The sequence below is a fragment of the Salvelinus fontinalis genome, chromosome 7, assembly GCF_029448725.1.
Source record: "Salvelinus fontinalis isolate EN_2023a chromosome 7, ASM2944872v1, whole genome shotgun sequence".
NCBI classification, from domain to species: Eukaryota; Metazoa; Chordata; class Actinopteri; order Salmoniformes; family Salmonidae; genus Salvelinus; species Salvelinus fontinalis.
In genome coordinates, this window is record NC_074671.1 from 68589506 (window position 1) to 68607090 (window position 17585).

Genomic DNA, 17585 nt, shown 5'->3' on the forward strand with positions numbered 1-17585 from the left:
CTCTATAATCTCACCTGTTCTCTCTCTCTCTGGTACATCTCTATAATCTCACCTGTTCTCTCTCTCTGGTACATCTCTATAATCTCACCTGTTCTCTCTCTGGTACATCTCTATAATCTCACCTGTTCTCTCTCTCTCTGGTACATCTCTATAATCTCACCTGTTCTCTCTCTCTCTGGTACATCTCTATAATCTCACCTGTTCTCTCTCTCTGGTACATCTCTATAATCTCACCTGTTCTCTCTCTGGTACATCTCTATAATCTCACCTGTTCTCTCTCTCTGGTACATCTCTATAATCTCACCTGTTCTCTCTCTGGTACATCTCTATAATCTCACCTGTTCTCTCTCTCTGGTACTTCTCTATAATCTCACCTGTTCTCTCTCTCTCTGGTACATCTCTATAATCTCACCTGTTCTCTCTCTCTGGTACTTCTCTATAATCTCACCTGTTCTCTCTCTCTGGTACATCTCTATAATCTCACCTGTTCTCTCTCTCTGGTACATCTCTATAATCTCACCTGTTCTCTCTCTGGTACATCTCTATAATCTCACCTGTTCTCTCTCTCTCTGGTACATCTCTATAATCTCACCTGTTCTCTCTCTGGTACATCTCTATAATCTCACCTGTTCTCTCTCTCTCTGGTACATCTCTATAATCTCACCTGTTCTCTCTCTCTGGTACATCTCTATAATCTCACCTGTTCTCTCTCTGGTACATCTCTATAATCTCACCTGTTCTCTCTCTCTCTGGTACATCTCTATAATCTCACCTGTTCTCTCTCTGGTACATCTCTATAATCTCACCTGTTCTCTCTCTCTGGTACATCTCTATAATCTCACCTGTTCTCTCTCTCTCTGGTACATCTCTATAATCTCACCTGTTCTCTCTCTGTTACATCTCTATAATCTCACCTGTTCTCTCTCTCTCTGTTACATCTCTATAATCTCACCTGTTCTCTCTCTCTCTGGTACTTCTCTATAATCTCACCTGTTCTCTCTCTCTCTGGTACTTCTCTATAATCTCACCTGTTCTCTCTCTCTCTGGTACATCTCTATAATCTCACCTGTTCTCTCTCTCTGGTACATCTCTATAATCTCACCTGTTCTCTCTCTGGTACATCTCTATAATCTCACCTGTTCTCTCTCTGGTACATCTCTATAATCTCACCTGTTCTCTCTCTCTCTGGTACATCTCTATAATCTCACCTGTTCTCTCTCTCTGGTATATCTCTATAATCTCACCTGTTCTCTCTCTGGTACATCTCTATAATCTCACCTGTTCTCTCTCTCTCTGGTACATCTCTATAATCTCACCTGTTCTCTCTCTCGCACATCTCTATAATCTCACCTGTTCTCTCTCTCTGGTACTTCTCTATAATCTCACCTGTTCTCTCTCTCTGGTACATCTCTATAATCTCACCTGTTCTCTCTCTGTTACATCTCTATAATCTCACCTGTTCTCTCTCTCTCTGGTACATCTCTATAATCTCACCTGTTCTCTCTCTCTGATACATCTCTATAATCTCACCAGTTCTCTCTGTTACATCTCTATAATCTCACCTGTTCTCTCTCTCTCTGGTACATCTCTATAATCTCACCTGTTCTCTCTCTCTCTGGTACATCTCTATAATCTCACCTGTTCTCTCTCTGGTACATCTCTATAATCTCACCTGTTCTCTCTCTCTCTCTGGTACATCTCTATAATCTCACCTGTTCTCTCTCTCTGGTACATCTCTATAATCTCACCTGTTCTCTCTCTCTCTGGTACATCTCTATAATCTCACCTGTTCTCTCTCTCTCTGATACATCTCTATAATCTCACCTGTTCTCTCTCTGGTACATCTCTATAATCTCACCTGTTCTCTCTCTCTGGTACATCTCTATAATCTCACCTGTTCTCTCTCTCTCTGGTACATCTCTATAATCTCACCTGTTCTCTCTCTGGTACATCTCTATAATCTCACCTGTTCTCTCTCTCTCTGGTACATCTCTATAATCTCACCTGTTCTCTCTCTCTGATACATCTCTATAATCTCACCTGTTCTCTCTCTCTCTGGTACATCTCTATAATCTCACCTGTTCTCTCTCTGGTACATCTCTATAATCTCACCTGTTCTCTCTCTCTGGTACATCTCTATAATCTCACCTGTTCTCTCTCTCGTACATCTCCTTTGACGTCCTCTGCAGGTTGTCGATCTCCTGGCTGGTCTTCAGACGAATGTTCTCCAGCTCCTCAGCAAGTTTATTCTCGTACTCTGTCTTGTAGTGGTCTCTGTGGAAAACAAATTATATCTGATGGTCTCTGTGGAAAACACATGATATCTGATTGTCTCTGTGGAACACAAATTATATCTGATTGTCTCTGTGGAACACAAATTATATCTGATTGTCTCTGTGGAAAACAAATTATATCTGATTGTCTCTGTGGAACAACCATTATATTATATCTGATTGTAGCCATCCTTTGCCTTGATGACAGCTTTGCAAACTCTTGGCATTCTCTCAACCAGCGTAATGAGGTAATCACCTGGAATGCATTTCAATTAACAGGTGTGCTTTGTTAAATGTTAATTTGTGATTTTTTTTCCTTCTTAATGCATTTGAGCCAATCAGTTGTGTTGTGACAAGGTATGGGTAGTATACAGAAGATAGCCCTATTTGGTAAAGGACCAAGTCCATATTATGGCAAGAACAGCTCAAATAAGCAAAGAGAAACGACAGTCCATCATTACTTTAAGTTATGAAGGTCAGTCAATCTGGAAAAATGTCATGTACTTTGAAAGTTTCTTCAAGTGCAGTCACAAAAACCATCAAGCGCTATGATGAAACTAGCTCTCATGACGACCGCCACAGGAAAGGAAGACCCAGAGTTAACTCTGCTGCAGAGGATAAGTTCATTAGAGTTACCAGATCCAGAAATTGCAGACCAAATAAATGCTTCAAAGAGTTCAAGTAACAGACACATCTCAACATCAACTGTTCAGAGGGAGACTGCGTGAATCAGGCCTTCATGGTCGAATTGCTGCAAAGAAACCACTACTAAAAGGACACCAATAAGAAGAAAGGACTTGCTTTGACCAAGAAACATGAGCAATGAACATTAGACCGGTGGAAATCTGTCCTTTGGTCTGAGGAGTCCAAATTTGAGATTTTTGGTTCCAAGCGCTGTGTCTTTGTGAGACGCAGAGTAGGTGAACGGATGATCTCAGCATGTGTGGTTCCCAGCGTGAAGCATGGAGGAGGAGGTGTGATGGTGTGGGGATGCTTTGCTGGTGACACTGTCAGTGATTTATTTAGAATTCAAGGCACACTTAACCAGCATGGCCACCACAGCATTCTGCAGTGATACGCCATCCCATCTGGTTTGGGCTTAGTGGGACTATAATTTGTTTTTCAACAGGACAATGACCCAACACACCTCCAGGCTGTGTAAGGGCTATTTGACCAAGAAGGAGAGTGATGGACTGCTGCATCAGATGACCTGGCCTCCACAATCCCCTAAACCTCCACAATCCCCCTGACCTCAACCCAATTGAGATGTTTTGGGATGAGCTGGACCTCAGAGTGAAAAAAAAGTAGCAAACAAGTGCTCAGCATATGTGGGAACTCCTTCAAGACTGTTGGAAAAGCATTCCTCGTGAAGCTGGTTGAGAGAATGTCAAGAGTGTGCAAAGCTGTCATCAAAGCAAAGGGTGGCTACTTGGAAGAAACTAAAATATAACATTTATTTTGATTTGTTTAACACTTTTTTTGTTTACTACATCATTCCATGTGTGACGGTGCCACGTTGAAAATCCCTGAGCTCCTCAGTAAGGCCCATTCTACTGCCAATGTTTGTCTATGGAGATTGCATTGTGTGCTCGGTTTTATACACCTGTCAACAACGGTTGTGGCTGAAATAGCCAAATTCATTCATTTGAAGGGGTGTCCACATACTTTTGTATATACAGTACCAGTCAAAAGTTTGGAGATGCCTGATTCATGCAAGGGTTTTTCTTTATTTTTGCTATTTTAAACATTGTAGAATAATAGTGAAGACATCAAAACTATGAAATAACACATGGAACGATGTAGTAAACAAAATGCAATCTCCATAGACAAACATTGGCAGTAGAATGGTCCTTACTGAGGAGCTCAGGGATTTTCAACGTGGCACCGTCATAAGATGCCACCTTTCCAACAAGTCAATTTGTCAAATTTCTGCCCTGCTAGAGCTGCCCCCCGGTCAACTGTAAGTGCTGTTATTGTGAAGTGGAAAGTTCCAGAACTCAATACAGTGGAAAGTTCCAGAACTCACTACAGTGGAAAGTTCCAGAACTCACTACAGTGGAAAGTTCCAGAACTCACTACAGTGGAAAGTTCCAGAACTCACTACAGTGGAAAGTTCCAGAACTCACTACAGTGGAAAGTTCCAGAACTCACTACAGTGGAAAGTTCCAGAACTCACTACAGAGGAAAGTTCCAGAACTCACTACAGTGGAAAGTTCCAGAACTCACTACAGTGGAAAGTTCCAGAACTCACTACAGTGGAAAGTTCCAGAACTCACTACAGTGGAAAGTTCCAGAACTCACTACAGTGGAAAGTTCCAGAACTCACTACAGTGGAAAGTTCCAGAACTCACTACAGAGGAAAGTTCCAGAACTCACTACAGAGTTCCAAACTGGGAAAGGGGGATACCTAGTCAGTTGCCCAACTGAATTTATTAAACTGAAAATGTGTCTAACCGCATTTAACCCAAATGAAATGAAATGGATTTCCATGACTGAGCAGCCACACAAGATCACATTTTGCAATGCCAGGCGTCGGCTGGAGTGGACTCTGGAGCAGCGGAAACGTCTGCAGTGATGAATCACGTTTCACCATCTGGCTGTACGAAGGACGAATTTGGGTTTGGCAGATGCCAGGAGAACGCTACTTGCCCCAATGCATAGTGCATTGTACCGACCTAGAAGGGTTAGTGTTAGGATGGGGTACCGACCTAGAAGGGTTAGGGAGGGGTACCGACCTAGAAGGGTTAGGGAGGGGTACCGACCTAGAAGGGTTAGGGAGGGGTACCGACCTAGAAGGGTTAGGGAGGGGTACCGACCTAGAAGGGTTAGGGAGGGGTACCGACCTAGAAGGGTTAGGGAGGGGTACCGACCTAGAAGGGTTAGGGAGGGGTACCGACCTAGAAGGGTTAGGGAGGGGTACCGACCTAGAAGGGTTAGTGTTAGGGAGGGGTACCGACCTAGAAGGGTTAGGGTTAGGATGGGGTACCGACCTAGAAGGGTTAGGGAGGGGTACTGACCTAGAAGGGTTAGGGAGGGGTGCCGACCTAGAAGGGTTAGGGAGGGGTGCCGACCTAGAAGGGTTAGGGAGGGGTGCCGACCTAGAAGGGTTAGGGAGGGGTGCCGACCTAGAAGGGTTAGGGAGGGGTACCGACCTAGAAGGGTTAGGGAGGGGTACCGACCTAGAAGGGTTAGGGAGGGGTACCGACCTAGAAGGGTTAGGGAGGGGTACCGACCTAGAAGGGTTAGGGTGGGGTACCGACCTAGAAGCGATGTATTTGTGATAGACCTCCTCCCTGGCCCTCTGGGCGTCGTCCAGCTGGGTATGCAGCCTCTCTAGACGGTCCTCCTGATGGGCACAGCGTACATTCAGCTCCATGCTCTGTCTGTGAAGATATTCCTTATCCTTCTGGAGGAGGGTCACCGATTGCTGCAGAGTAGACACCTGGAGGACAGAGGGGTTAGGGTTAGTGGAGGACAGAGGGGTCAGAGGTAGTCTATCCATCTGGAGGAGGGTCACTGACTGCTGCAGAGTAGACACCTGGAGGACAGAGGGGTTAGAGGTAGTCTATCCATCTGGAGGAGGGTCACTGACTGCTGCAGAGTAGACACCTGGAGGACAGAGGGGTTAGAGGTAGTCTATCCATCTGGAGGAGGGTCACTGACTGCTGCAGAGTAGACACCTGGAGGACAGAGGGGTTAGAGGTAGTCTATCCATCTGGAGGAGGGTCACTGACTGCTGCAGAGTAGACACCTGGAGGACAGAGGGGTTAGGGTTAGTTTATCCATCTGGAGGAGGGTCACTGACTGCTGCAGAGTAGACACCTGGAGGACAGAGGGGTTAGAGGTAGTCTATCCATCTGGAGGAGGGTCACTGACTGCTGCAGAGTAGACACCTGGAGGACAGAGGGGTTAGGATTAGTGGAGGACAGAGGGGTCAGAGGTAGTCTATCCATCTGGAGGAGGGTCACTGACTGCTGCAGAGTAGACACCTGGAGGACAGAGGGGTCAGAGGTAGTCTATCCGTCTGGAGGAGGGTCACTGACTGCTGCAGAGTAGACACCTGGAGGACAGAGGGGTTAGAGGTAGTCTATCCATCTGGAGGAGGGTCACTGACTGCTGCAGAGTAGACACCTGGAGGACAGAGGGGTTAGGATTAGTGGAGGACAGAGGGGTCAGAGGTAGTCTATCCATCTGGAGGAGGGTCACTGACTGCTGCAGAGTAGACACCTGGAGGACAGAGGGGTTAGGATTAGTGGAGGACAGAGGGGTCAGAGGTAGTCTATCCATCTGGAGGAGGGTCACTGACTGCTGCAGAGTAGACACCTGGAGGACAGAGGGGTCAGAGGTAGTCTATCCGTCTGGAGGAGGGTCACTGACTGCTGCAGAGTAGACACCTGGAGGACAGAGGGGTTAGAGGTAGTCTATCCATCTGGAGGAGGGTCACTGACTGCTGCAGAGTAGACACCTGGAGGACAGAGGGGTTAGAGGTAGTCTATCCATCTGGAGGAGGGTCACTGACTGCTGCAGAGTAGACACCTGGAGGACAGAGGGGTTAGAGGTAGTCTATCCATCTGGAGGAGGGTCACTGACTGCTGCAGAGTAGACACCTGGAGGACAGAGGGGTTAGGGTTAGTGGAGGACAGAGGGTCACTGACTGCTGCAGAGTAGACACCTGGAGGACAGAGGGGTTAGGGTTAGTTTATCCATCTGGAGGAGGGTCACTGACTGCTGCAGAGTAGACACCTGGAGGACAGAGGGGTCAGAGGTAGTCTATCCATCTGGAGGAGGGGCACTGACTGCTGCAGAGTAGACACCTGGAGGACAGAGGGGTTAGGGTTAGTGGAGGACAGAGGGGTTAGAGGTAGTCTATCCATCTGGAGGAGGGTCACTGACTGCTGCAGACACCGGGAGGACAGAGGGGTGAGAGGTAGTCTATCCGTCTGGAGGAGGGTCACTGACTGCTGCAGAGTAGACACCTGGAGGACAGAGGGGTTAGAGGTAGTCTATCCATCTGGAGGAGGGGCACTGACTGCTGCAGAGTAGACAACTGGAGGACAGAGGGGTTAGGGTTAGTTTATCCATCTGGAGGAGGGTCACTGACTGCTGCAGAGTAGACACCTGGAGGACAGAGGGGTTAGAGGTAGTCTATCCACCTGGAGGAGGGGCACTGACTGCTGCAGAGTAGACACCTGGAGGACAGAGGGGTTAGGGTTAGTTTATCCATCTGGAGGAGGGGCACTGACTGCTGCAGAGTAGACACCTGGAGGACAGAGGGGTTAGGGTTAGTTTATCCATCTGGAGGAGGGTCACTGACTGCTGCAGAGTAGACACCTGGAGGACAGAGGGGTTAGAGGTAGTCTATCCATCTGGAGGAGGGTCACTGACTGCTGCAGAGTAGACACCTGGAGGACAGAGGGGTTAGAGGTAGTCTATCCTTCTGGAGGAGACACTGACTGCTGCAGAGTAGACACCTGGAGGACAGAGGGGTTAGGGTTAGTGGAGGACAGAGGGGTCAGAGGTAGTCTATCCATCTGGAGGAGACACTGACTGCTGTAGAGTAGACACCTGGAGGACAGAGGGGTTAGAGGTAGTCTATCCACCTGGAGGAGGGACACTGACTGCTGCAGAGTAGACACCTGGGGGACAGAGGGGTTAGAGGTAGTCTATCCATCTGGAGGAGGGTCACTGACTGCTGCAGAGTAGACACCTGGAGGACAGAGGGGTTAGAGGTAGTCTATCCATCTGGAGGAGGGTCACTGACTGCTGCAGACACCTGGAGGACAGAGGGGTTAGGGTTAGTGGAGGACAGAGGGGTTAGAGGTAGTCTATCCACCTGGAGGAGGGTCACTGACTGCTGCAGAGTAGACACCTGGAGGACAGAGGGGTTAGGGTTAGTGGAGGACAGAGGGGTTAGACGTAGTCTATCCATCTGGAGGAGGGTCACTGACTGCTGCAGAGTAGACACCTGGAGGACAGAGGGGTCAGAGGTAGTCTATCCATCTGGAGGAGAGAGACTGACTGCTGCAGAGTAGACACCTGGAGGACAGAGGGGTTAGAGGTAGTCTATCCATCTGGAGGAGGGTCACTGACTGCTGCAGAGTAGACACCTGGAGGGCAGAGGGGTTAGGGTTAGTGGAGGACAGAGGGGTTAGAGGTAGTCTATCCATCTGGAGGAGGGTCACTGACTGCTGCAGAGTAGACACCTGGAGGACAGAGGGGTTAGGGTTAGTGGAGGACAGAGGGGTCAGAGGTAGTCTATCCATCTGGAGGAGGGTCACTGACTGCTGCAGAGTAGACACCTGGAGGACAGAGGGGTTAGGGTTAGTGGAGGACAGAGGGGTTAGACGTAGTCTATCCATCTGGAGGAGGGACACTGACTGCTGCAGAGTAGACACCTGGAGGACAGAGGGGTTAGAGGTAGTCTATCCATCTGGAGGAGGGTCACTGACTGCTGCAGAGTAGACACCTGGAGGACAGAGGGGTTAGAGGTAGTCTATCCATCTGGAGGAGGGTCACTGACTGCTGCAGAGTAGACACCTGGAGGACAGAGGGGTTAGAGGTAGTCTATCCTTCTGGAGGAGGGTCACTGACTGCTGCAGAGTAGACACCTGGAGGACAGAGGGGTCAGAGGTAGTCTATCCATCTGGAGGAGGGTCACTGACTGCTGCAGACACCTGGAGGACAGAGGGGTTAGAGGTAGTCTATCCATCTGGAGGAGAGAGACTGACTGCTGCAGAGTAGACACCTGGAGGACAGAGGGGTTAGAGGTAGTCTATCCATCTGGAGGAGGGTCACTGACTGCTGCAGAGTAGACACCTGGAGGACAGAGGGGTTAGAGGTAGTCTATCCATCTGGAGGAGGGTCACTGACTGCTGCAGAGTAGACACCTGGAGGACAGAGGGGTTAGGGTTAGTGGAGGACAGAGGGGTGAGAGGTAGTCTATCCGTCTGGAGGAGGGTCACTGACTGCTGCAGAGTAGACACCTGGAGGACAGAGGGGTTAGAGGTAGTCTATCCATCTGGAGGAGGGTCACTGACTGCTGCAGAGTAGACACCTGGAGGACAGAGGGGTTAGGATTAGTGGAGGACAGAGGGGTCAGAGGTAGTCTATCCATCTGGAGGAGGGTCACTGACTGCTGCAGAGTAGACACCTGGAGGACAGAGGGGTTAGGATTAGTGGAGGACAGAGGGGTCAGAGGTAGTCTATCCATCTGGAGGAGGGTCACTGACTGCTGCAGAGTAGACACCTGGAGGACAGAGGGGTCAGAGGTAGTCTATCCGTCTGGAGGAGGGTCACTGACTGCTGCAGAGTAGACACCTGGAGGACAGAGGGGTCAGAGGTAGTCTATCCATCTGGAGGAGGGTCACTGACTGCTGCAGAGTAGACACCTGGAGGACAGAGGGGTTAGGGTTAGTGGAGGACAGAGGGGTCAGAGGTAGTCTATCCACCTGGAGGAGGGTCACTGACTGCTGCAGAGTAGACACCTGGAGGACAGAGGGGTTAGAGGTAGTCTATCCATCTGGAGGAGGGTCACTGACTGCTGCAGAGTAGACACCTGGAGGACAGAGGGGTTAGGATTAGTGGAGGACAGAGGGGTCAGAGGTAGTCTATCCATCTGGAGGAGGGTCACTGACTGCTGCAGAGTAGACACCTGGAGGACAGAGGGGTTAGGATTAGTGGAGGACAGAGGGGTCAGAGGTAGTCTATCCATCTGGAGGAGGGTCACTGACTGCTGCAGAGTAGACACCTGGAGGACAGAGGGGTCAGAGGTAGTCTATCCGTCTGGAGGAGGGTCACTGACTGCTGCAGAGTAGACACCTGGAGGACAGAGGGGTCAGAGGTAGTCTATCCATCTGGAGGAGGGTCACTGACTGCTGCAGAGTAGACACCTGGAGGACAGAGGGGTTAGAGGTAGTCTATCCATCTGGAGGAGGGTCACTGACTGCTGCAGACACCGGGAGGACATTTAACGTGACATGATGTCATTTAGCAGATGCTGTAATCCAGAAAGGTGAGGAAGGTGAGACACCATCTATCAGCCCATCAGGTGGTATTGTGAAAAGGCCCAGTGTTGTCAACAGTAAGGTGTTCGGTAGGTAGCAGTAGTATCCAGGTTGGGGTGTTGTACCTCTCGACTCAGCTCGTTCCTCTCCCTGGTCTGGACCTCGTGAGTCATCTCCAGCAGCTCCAGCCTCTTCCTCGACTCTCTCGCCTCACACTCAAACGCATCACGCTCGCTGGAAAGGACCGACGTTTAGTTTCTAAATGTCTAAACATACAAATACATTTTTCAAAGTGAAATAGTCAATTTTTGGAAATCCTTCTCCAGACATTTGATCTTGACAGGGACACTTGATGAAAACAGAGGTGGTCTTTCGTCCCTCCCTCTCTCTTACCGTTTGGTGTTCGAGTAGTTGTCCCGCTTGAAGTCTCCCTCCTGGATGAGCCCTTTAGTGTCAGCCAGCTCCAGAGTTAGTCTCTGGTTCCTGATCTCCAGCTCTGACCTCACCCTGCGCTCCTCCTCGTAACTCTACACCACAGGAGGAGGGTTACAATACAAATCACATGGGCCGATACTGTTCTATGACAAACAATAACGCCCCTTCTTAAAAACTAGCGTAGCTGCAGAACCAAACCAGCCAGCGGTAACCACGCCTGAGATGTGAACGCGTGCGTTAGCTCCCTGAGATTTAGCCTTGTGCTCAGCGGGCTAACACAGTCTCTTTTGATTCACAGGTCCAGTACAGTACCTCCATGAAGGCTCTGATCTGTCCTCTCTGTCTGTACCTCCATGAAGGCTCTGATCTGTCCTCTCTCTGTCTGTACCTCCATGAAGGCTCTCAGCTGTCCTCTCTCTGTCTGTACCTCCATGAAGGCTCTGATCTGTCCTCTCTCTGTCTGTACCTCCATGAAGGCTCTGATCTGTCCTCTCTCTGCCTGTACCTCCATGAAGGCTCTGATCTGTCCTCTCTCTGTCTGTACCTCCATGAAGGCTCTGATCTGTCCTCTCTCTGTCTGTACCTCCATGAAGGCTCTGATCTGTCCTCTCTCTGTCTGTACCTCCATGAAGGCTCTGATCTGTCCTCTCTCTGTCTGTACCTCCATGAAGGCTCTGATCTGTCCTCTCTCTGTCTGTACCTCCATGAAGGCTCTGATCTGTCCTCTCTCTGTCTGTACCTCCATGAAGGCTCTGATCTGTCCTCTCTCTGTCTGTACCTCCATGAAGGCTCTGATCTGTCCTCTCTCTGTCAGTACCTCCATGAAGGCTCTGATCTGTCCTGTCTCTGTCTGTACCTCCATGAAGGCTCTGAGCTGTCGTGTGTGTGTGTGTGTGTGTGTGTGTGTGTGTGTGTGTGAGATATTATACACACCTTCATAAGGGCCTTGATCTCAGTCCTGTGTGTGTCCAGGTCGTCTGTCAGGCTGTTCCTCTTGACATGGAGCTCAGAGAGCTGGGCTTTGAGAGGACTCACCACCTCATAGAAACACACCTGGGAGAACGACACATCATTACCAAAACACACAGCATTAACACACAGCATTAACACAACACATTAACCCAACACATTAACACAACACACAGCATCAACAGGACCCACCTCATAGAAACACACCTGGGAGAACAAAACACTGAATTAACACAGTTAACACAACACATTAACACAACACATTAACACAACACATTAACACATTAACACATTAACACATTAACACAACACATTAACACATTAACACAACACATTAACACAACACATTAACACATTAACACATTAACACAACACATTAACACAACACATTAACACATTAACGCAACACATTAACACATTAACACATTAACACAACACATTAACACATTAACACAACACATTAACACACAGCATCAACACAACACATTAACACACAACACATTAACACACAACACATTAACACATTAACACAACACATTAACACATTAACACACAGCATTAACACATTAACACATTAACACAACACATTAACACATTAACACAACACATTAACACATTAACACACAACACATTAACACAACACATTAACACACAACATTAACACAACACATTAACACACAACATTAACACAACACATTAACACACAACACATTAACACACAACACATTAACACACAACACATTAACACAACACATTAACACAACACATTAACACAACACATTAACACATTAACACAACACATTAACACATTAACACATTAACACAACACATTAACACAACACACAACACAACACATTAACACAACACATTAACACAACACAACACATTAACACAACACAACACATTAACACATTAACACAACACAACACATTAACACATTAACACATTAACACAACACATTAACACAACACATTAACACAACACATTAACACATTAACACATTAACACAACACACAACACAACACATTAACACAACACATTAACACAACACAACACATTAACACATTAACACAACACATTAACACATTAACACAACACAACACATTAACACATTAACACAACACATTAACACAACACATTAACACATTAACACAACACATTAACACAACACATTAACACAACACAACACATTAACACATTAACACAACACATTAACACATTAACACATTAACACAACACATTAACACAACACATTAACACAACACATTAACACACAACACATTAACACACAACACATTAACACACAACACATTAACACATTAACACATTAACACAACACATTAACACATTAACACAACACATTAACACATTAACACAACACATTAACACATTAACACAACACATTAACACATTAACACATTAACACATTAACACAACACATTAACACAACACATTAACACAACACATTAACACAACACATTAACACAACACATTAACACATTAACACAACACATTAACACAACACATTAACACAACAACACATTAACACATTAACACAACACATTAACACAACACATTAACACATTAACACAACACATTAACACATTAACACAACACATTAACACATTAACACAACACATTAACACAACACATTAACACATTAACACAACACATTAACACAACACAACACATTAACACAACACATTAACACATTAACACAACACATTAACACAACACACAACACAATAACACATTAACACAACACATTAACACAACACATTAACACAACACATTAACACAACACATTAACACATTAACACAACACATTAACACAACACATTAACACATTAACACAACACATTAACACATTAACACAACACATTAACACAACACATTAACACAACACATTAACACATTAACACAACACATTAACACACAACACATTAACACAACACATTAACACATTAACACAACACATTAACACAACACATTAACACATTAACACAACACATTAACACATTAACACACAACACATTAACACATTAACACAACACATTAACACAACACATTAACACATTAACACAACACATTAACACAACACATTAACACAACACATTAACACAACACATTAACACATTAACACAACACATTAACACATTAACACAACACATTAACACAACACATTAACACAACACATTAACACATTAACACAACACATTAACACACAACATTAACACATCACATTAACACAACACATTAACACATTAACACATTAACACATTAACACATTAACACAACACATTAACACAACACATTAACACATTAACACAACACATTAACACAACACATTAACACAACACACAGCATTAACAGGACCCAGCTCTCACCGCTACGTATTCAGTGATAGAGAGTCTCTCCTCTGGGACATCTCGGAGCTCCTTGTATTTATCCTCAGTGAGCTCCAGATCTCTGAGGCTGCGTCGCAGGTCACCTGCCTTGTCACACAGCTGTCTGTTGGTCTCCTCCAGCTGCTTCTGTCTCAGTAGGATCACATCCATTTCCTGTTTCCTCAGAGCCTGCTGCTTCCTACGGGGCAGACAGAGAACCACACGGACTTGAGGCAAATATAAAAGGAGTGAAACCCTTTCCATGCCTGCTTGGAGGAACATCGTGCAATCCTTTTAGAGTCTGGGTTCGGCCTACGACCATTACGACTGATCAGAGAGACTCTGTAGCGGCCATATTATTATGGCTAAGGTTAGTCAAAGCCTCAGCTCTGTTCCTACCTGCTCTCATCCTGGGTGAGTTGCAGCTGGCTGTCCAGTCTCAGAGCCAGGACTAGTTAGTCAAGGCCTCAGCTCTGTTCCTACCTGCTCTCATCCTGGGTGAGTTGCTCTAGTCTCAGAGCCAGGACTAGTTAGTCAAGGCCTCAGCTCTGTTCCTACCTGCTCTCATCCTGGGTGAGTTGATCCAGTCTCAGAGCCAGGACTAGTTAGTCAAGGCCTCAGCTCTGTTCCTACCTGCTCTCATCCTGGGTGAGTTGCAGCTGTGAGTCCAGTCTCAGAGCCAGGACTAGTTAGTCAAGGCCTCAACTCTGTTCCTACCTGCTCTCATCCTGGGTGAGTTGCTCCAGTCTCAGAGCCAGGACTAGTTAGTCAAGGCCTCAGCTCTGTTCCTACCTGCTCTCATCCTGGGTGAGTTGCTCCAGTCTCAGAGCCAGGACTAGTTAGTCAAGGCCTCAACTCGGTTCCTACCTCCTCTCATCCTGGGTGAGTTGCTCCAGTCTCAGAGCCAGGACTAGTTAGTCAAGGCCTCAAATCTGTTCCTACCTCCTCTCATCCTGGGTGAGTTGCTCCAGTCTCAGAGCCAGGACTAGTTAGTCAAGGCCTCAACACTGTTCCTACCTGCTCTCATCCTGGGTGAGTTGCAGCTGTGAGTCCAGTCTCAGAGCCAGGACTAGTTAGTCAAGGCCTCAGCTCTGTTCCTACCTCCTCTCATCCTGGGTGAGTTGCTCCAGTCTCAGAGCCAGGACTAGTTAGTCAAGGCCTCAGCTCTGTTCCTACCTGCTCTCATCCTGGGTGAGTTGATCCAGTCTCAGAGCCAGGACTAGTTAGTCAAGGCCTCAGCTCTGTTCCTACCTGCTCTCATCCTGGGTGAGTTGCTCCAGTCTCAGAGCCAGGACTAGTTAGTCAAGGCCTCAGCTCTGTTCCTACCTGCTCTCATCCTGGGTGAGTTGCTCCAGTCTCAGAGCCAGGACTAGTTAGTCAAGGCCTCAGCTCTGTTCCTACCTGCTCTCATCCTGGGTGAGTTGCAGCTGTGAGTCCAGTCTCAGAGCCAGGACTAGTTAGTCAAGGCCTCAGCTCTGTTCCTACCTCCTCTCATCCTGGGTGAGTTGCTCCAGTCTCAGAGCCAGGACTAGTTAGTCAAGGCCTCAGCTCTGTTCCTACCTGCTCTCATCCTGGGTGAGTTGCTCCAGTCTCAGAGCCAGGACTAGTTAGTCAAGGCCTCAGCTCTGTTCCTACCTGCTCTCATCCTGGGTGAGTTGCAGCTGTGAGTCCAGTCTCAGAGCCAGGACTAGTTAGTCAAGGCCTCAACTCTGTTCCTACCTGCTCTCATCCTGGGTGAGTTGCTCCAGTCTCAGAGCCAGGACTAGTTAGTCAAGGCCTCAGCTCTGTTCCTACCTGCTCTCATCCTGGGTGAGTTGCTCCAGTCTCAGAGCCAGGACTAGTTAGTCAAGGCCTCAACTCGGTTCCTACCTCCTCTCATCCTGGGTGAGTTGCTCCAGTCTCAGAGCCAGGACTAGTTAGTCAAGGCCTCAAATCTGTTCCTACCTCCTCTCATCCTGGGTGAGTTGCTCCAGTCTCAGAGCCAGGACTAGTTAGTCAAGGCCTCAACACTGTTCCTACCTGCTCTCATCCTGGGTGAGTTGCAGCTGTGAGTCCAGTCTCAGAGCCAGGACTAGTTAGTCAAGGCCTCAGCTCTGTTCCTACCTCCTCTCATCCTGGGTGAGTTGCTCCAGTCTCAGAGCCAGGACTAGTTAGTCAAGGCCTCAGCTCTGTTCCTACCTGCTCTCATCCTGGGTGAGTTGATCCAGTCTCAGAGCCAGGACTAGTTAGTCAAGGCCTCAGTTCTGTTCCTACCTGCTCTCATCCTGGGTGAGTTGCTCCAGTCTCAGAGCCAGGACTAGTTAGTCAAGGCCTCAGCTCTGTTCCTACCTGCTCTCATCCTGGGTGAGTTGCTCCAGTCTCAGAGCCAGGACTAGTTAGTCAAGGCCTCAACACTGTTCCTACCTGCTCTCATCCTGGGTGAGTTGCAGCTGTGAGTCCAGTCTCAGAGCCAGGACTAGTTAGTCAAGGCCTCAGCTCTGTTCCTACCTCCTCTCATCCTGGGTGAGTTGCTCCAGTCTCAGAGCCAGGACTAGTTAGTCAAGGCCTCAGCTCTGTTCCTACCTGCTCTCATCCTGGGTGAGTTGCTCCAGTCTCAGAGCCAGGACTAGTTAGTCAAGGCCTCAGCTCTGTTCCTACCTGCTCTCATCCTGGGTGAGTTGCAGCTGGCCAGTCTCAGAGCCAGGACTAGTTAGTCAAGGCCTCAACACTGTTCCTACCTGCTCTCATCCTGGGTGAGTTGCTCCAGTCTCAGAGCCAGGACTAGTTAGTCAAGGCCTCAGCTCTGTTCCTACCTGCTCTCATCCTGGGTGAGTTGCAGCTGTGAGTCCAGTCTCAGAGCCAGGACTAGTTAGTCAAGGCCTCAGCTCTGTTCCTACCTGCTCTCATCCTGGGTGAGTTGCAGCTGTGAGTCCAGTCTCAGAGCCAGGACTAGTTAGTCAAGGCCTCAGCTCTGTTCCTACCTCCTCTCATCCTGGGTGAGTTGCAGCTGTGAGTCCAGTCTCAGAGCCAGGACTAGTTAGTCAAGGCCTCAGCTCTGTTCCTACCTGCTCTCATCCTGGGTGAGTTGCAGCTGTGAGTCCAGTCTCAGAGCCAGGACTAGTTAGTCAAGGCCTCAGCTCTGTTCCTACCTGCTCTCATCCTGGGTGAGTTGCAGCTGTGAGTCCAGTCTCAGAGCCAGGACTAGTTAGTCAAGGCCTCAGCTCTGTTCCTACCTCCTCTCATCCTGGGTGAGTTGCAGCTGTGAGTCCAGTCTCAGAGCCAGGACTAGTTAGTCAAGGCCTCAGCTCTGTTCCTACCTGCTCTCATCCTGGGTGAGTTGCTCCAGTCTCAGAGCCAGGACTAGTTAGTCAAGGCCTCAGCTCTGTTCCTACCTGCTCTCATCCTGGGTGAGTTGCAGCTGGCCAGTCTCAGAGCCAGGACTAGTTAGTCAAGGCCTCAACACTGTTCCTACCTGCTCTCATCCTGGGTGAGTTGCTCCAGTCTCAGAGCCAGGACTAGTTAGTCAAGGCCTCAGCTCT

General features: G+C 47.9%; 1 protein-coding gene across 1 annotated transcript in view; it reads right to left on the reverse strand.

The window, feature by feature from the left end:
* LOC129860035 (progesterone-induced-blocking factor 1-like) overlaps positions 1 to 17585 on the reverse strand; it is a 172523-nt gene that overhangs the window by 150536 nt on the left and 4402 nt on the right. Inside the window, exons 3-8 of the mRNA XM_055930361.1 lie at positions 14068 to 14266; positions 11645 to 11764; positions 10670 to 10803; positions 10402 to 10510; positions 5534 to 5715; positions 2149 to 2274 (exon numbers count right to left, since the gene is read on the reverse strand). Coding sequence (XP_055786336.1) covers positions 2149 to 2274; positions 5534 to 5715; positions 10402 to 10510; positions 10670 to 10803; positions 11645 to 11764; positions 14068 to 14266 — 870 coding nt within the window. The remainder of the gene's footprint in view (positions 1 to 2148; positions 2275 to 5533; positions 5716 to 10401; positions 10511 to 10669; positions 10804 to 11644; positions 11765 to 14067; positions 14267 to 17585) is intronic.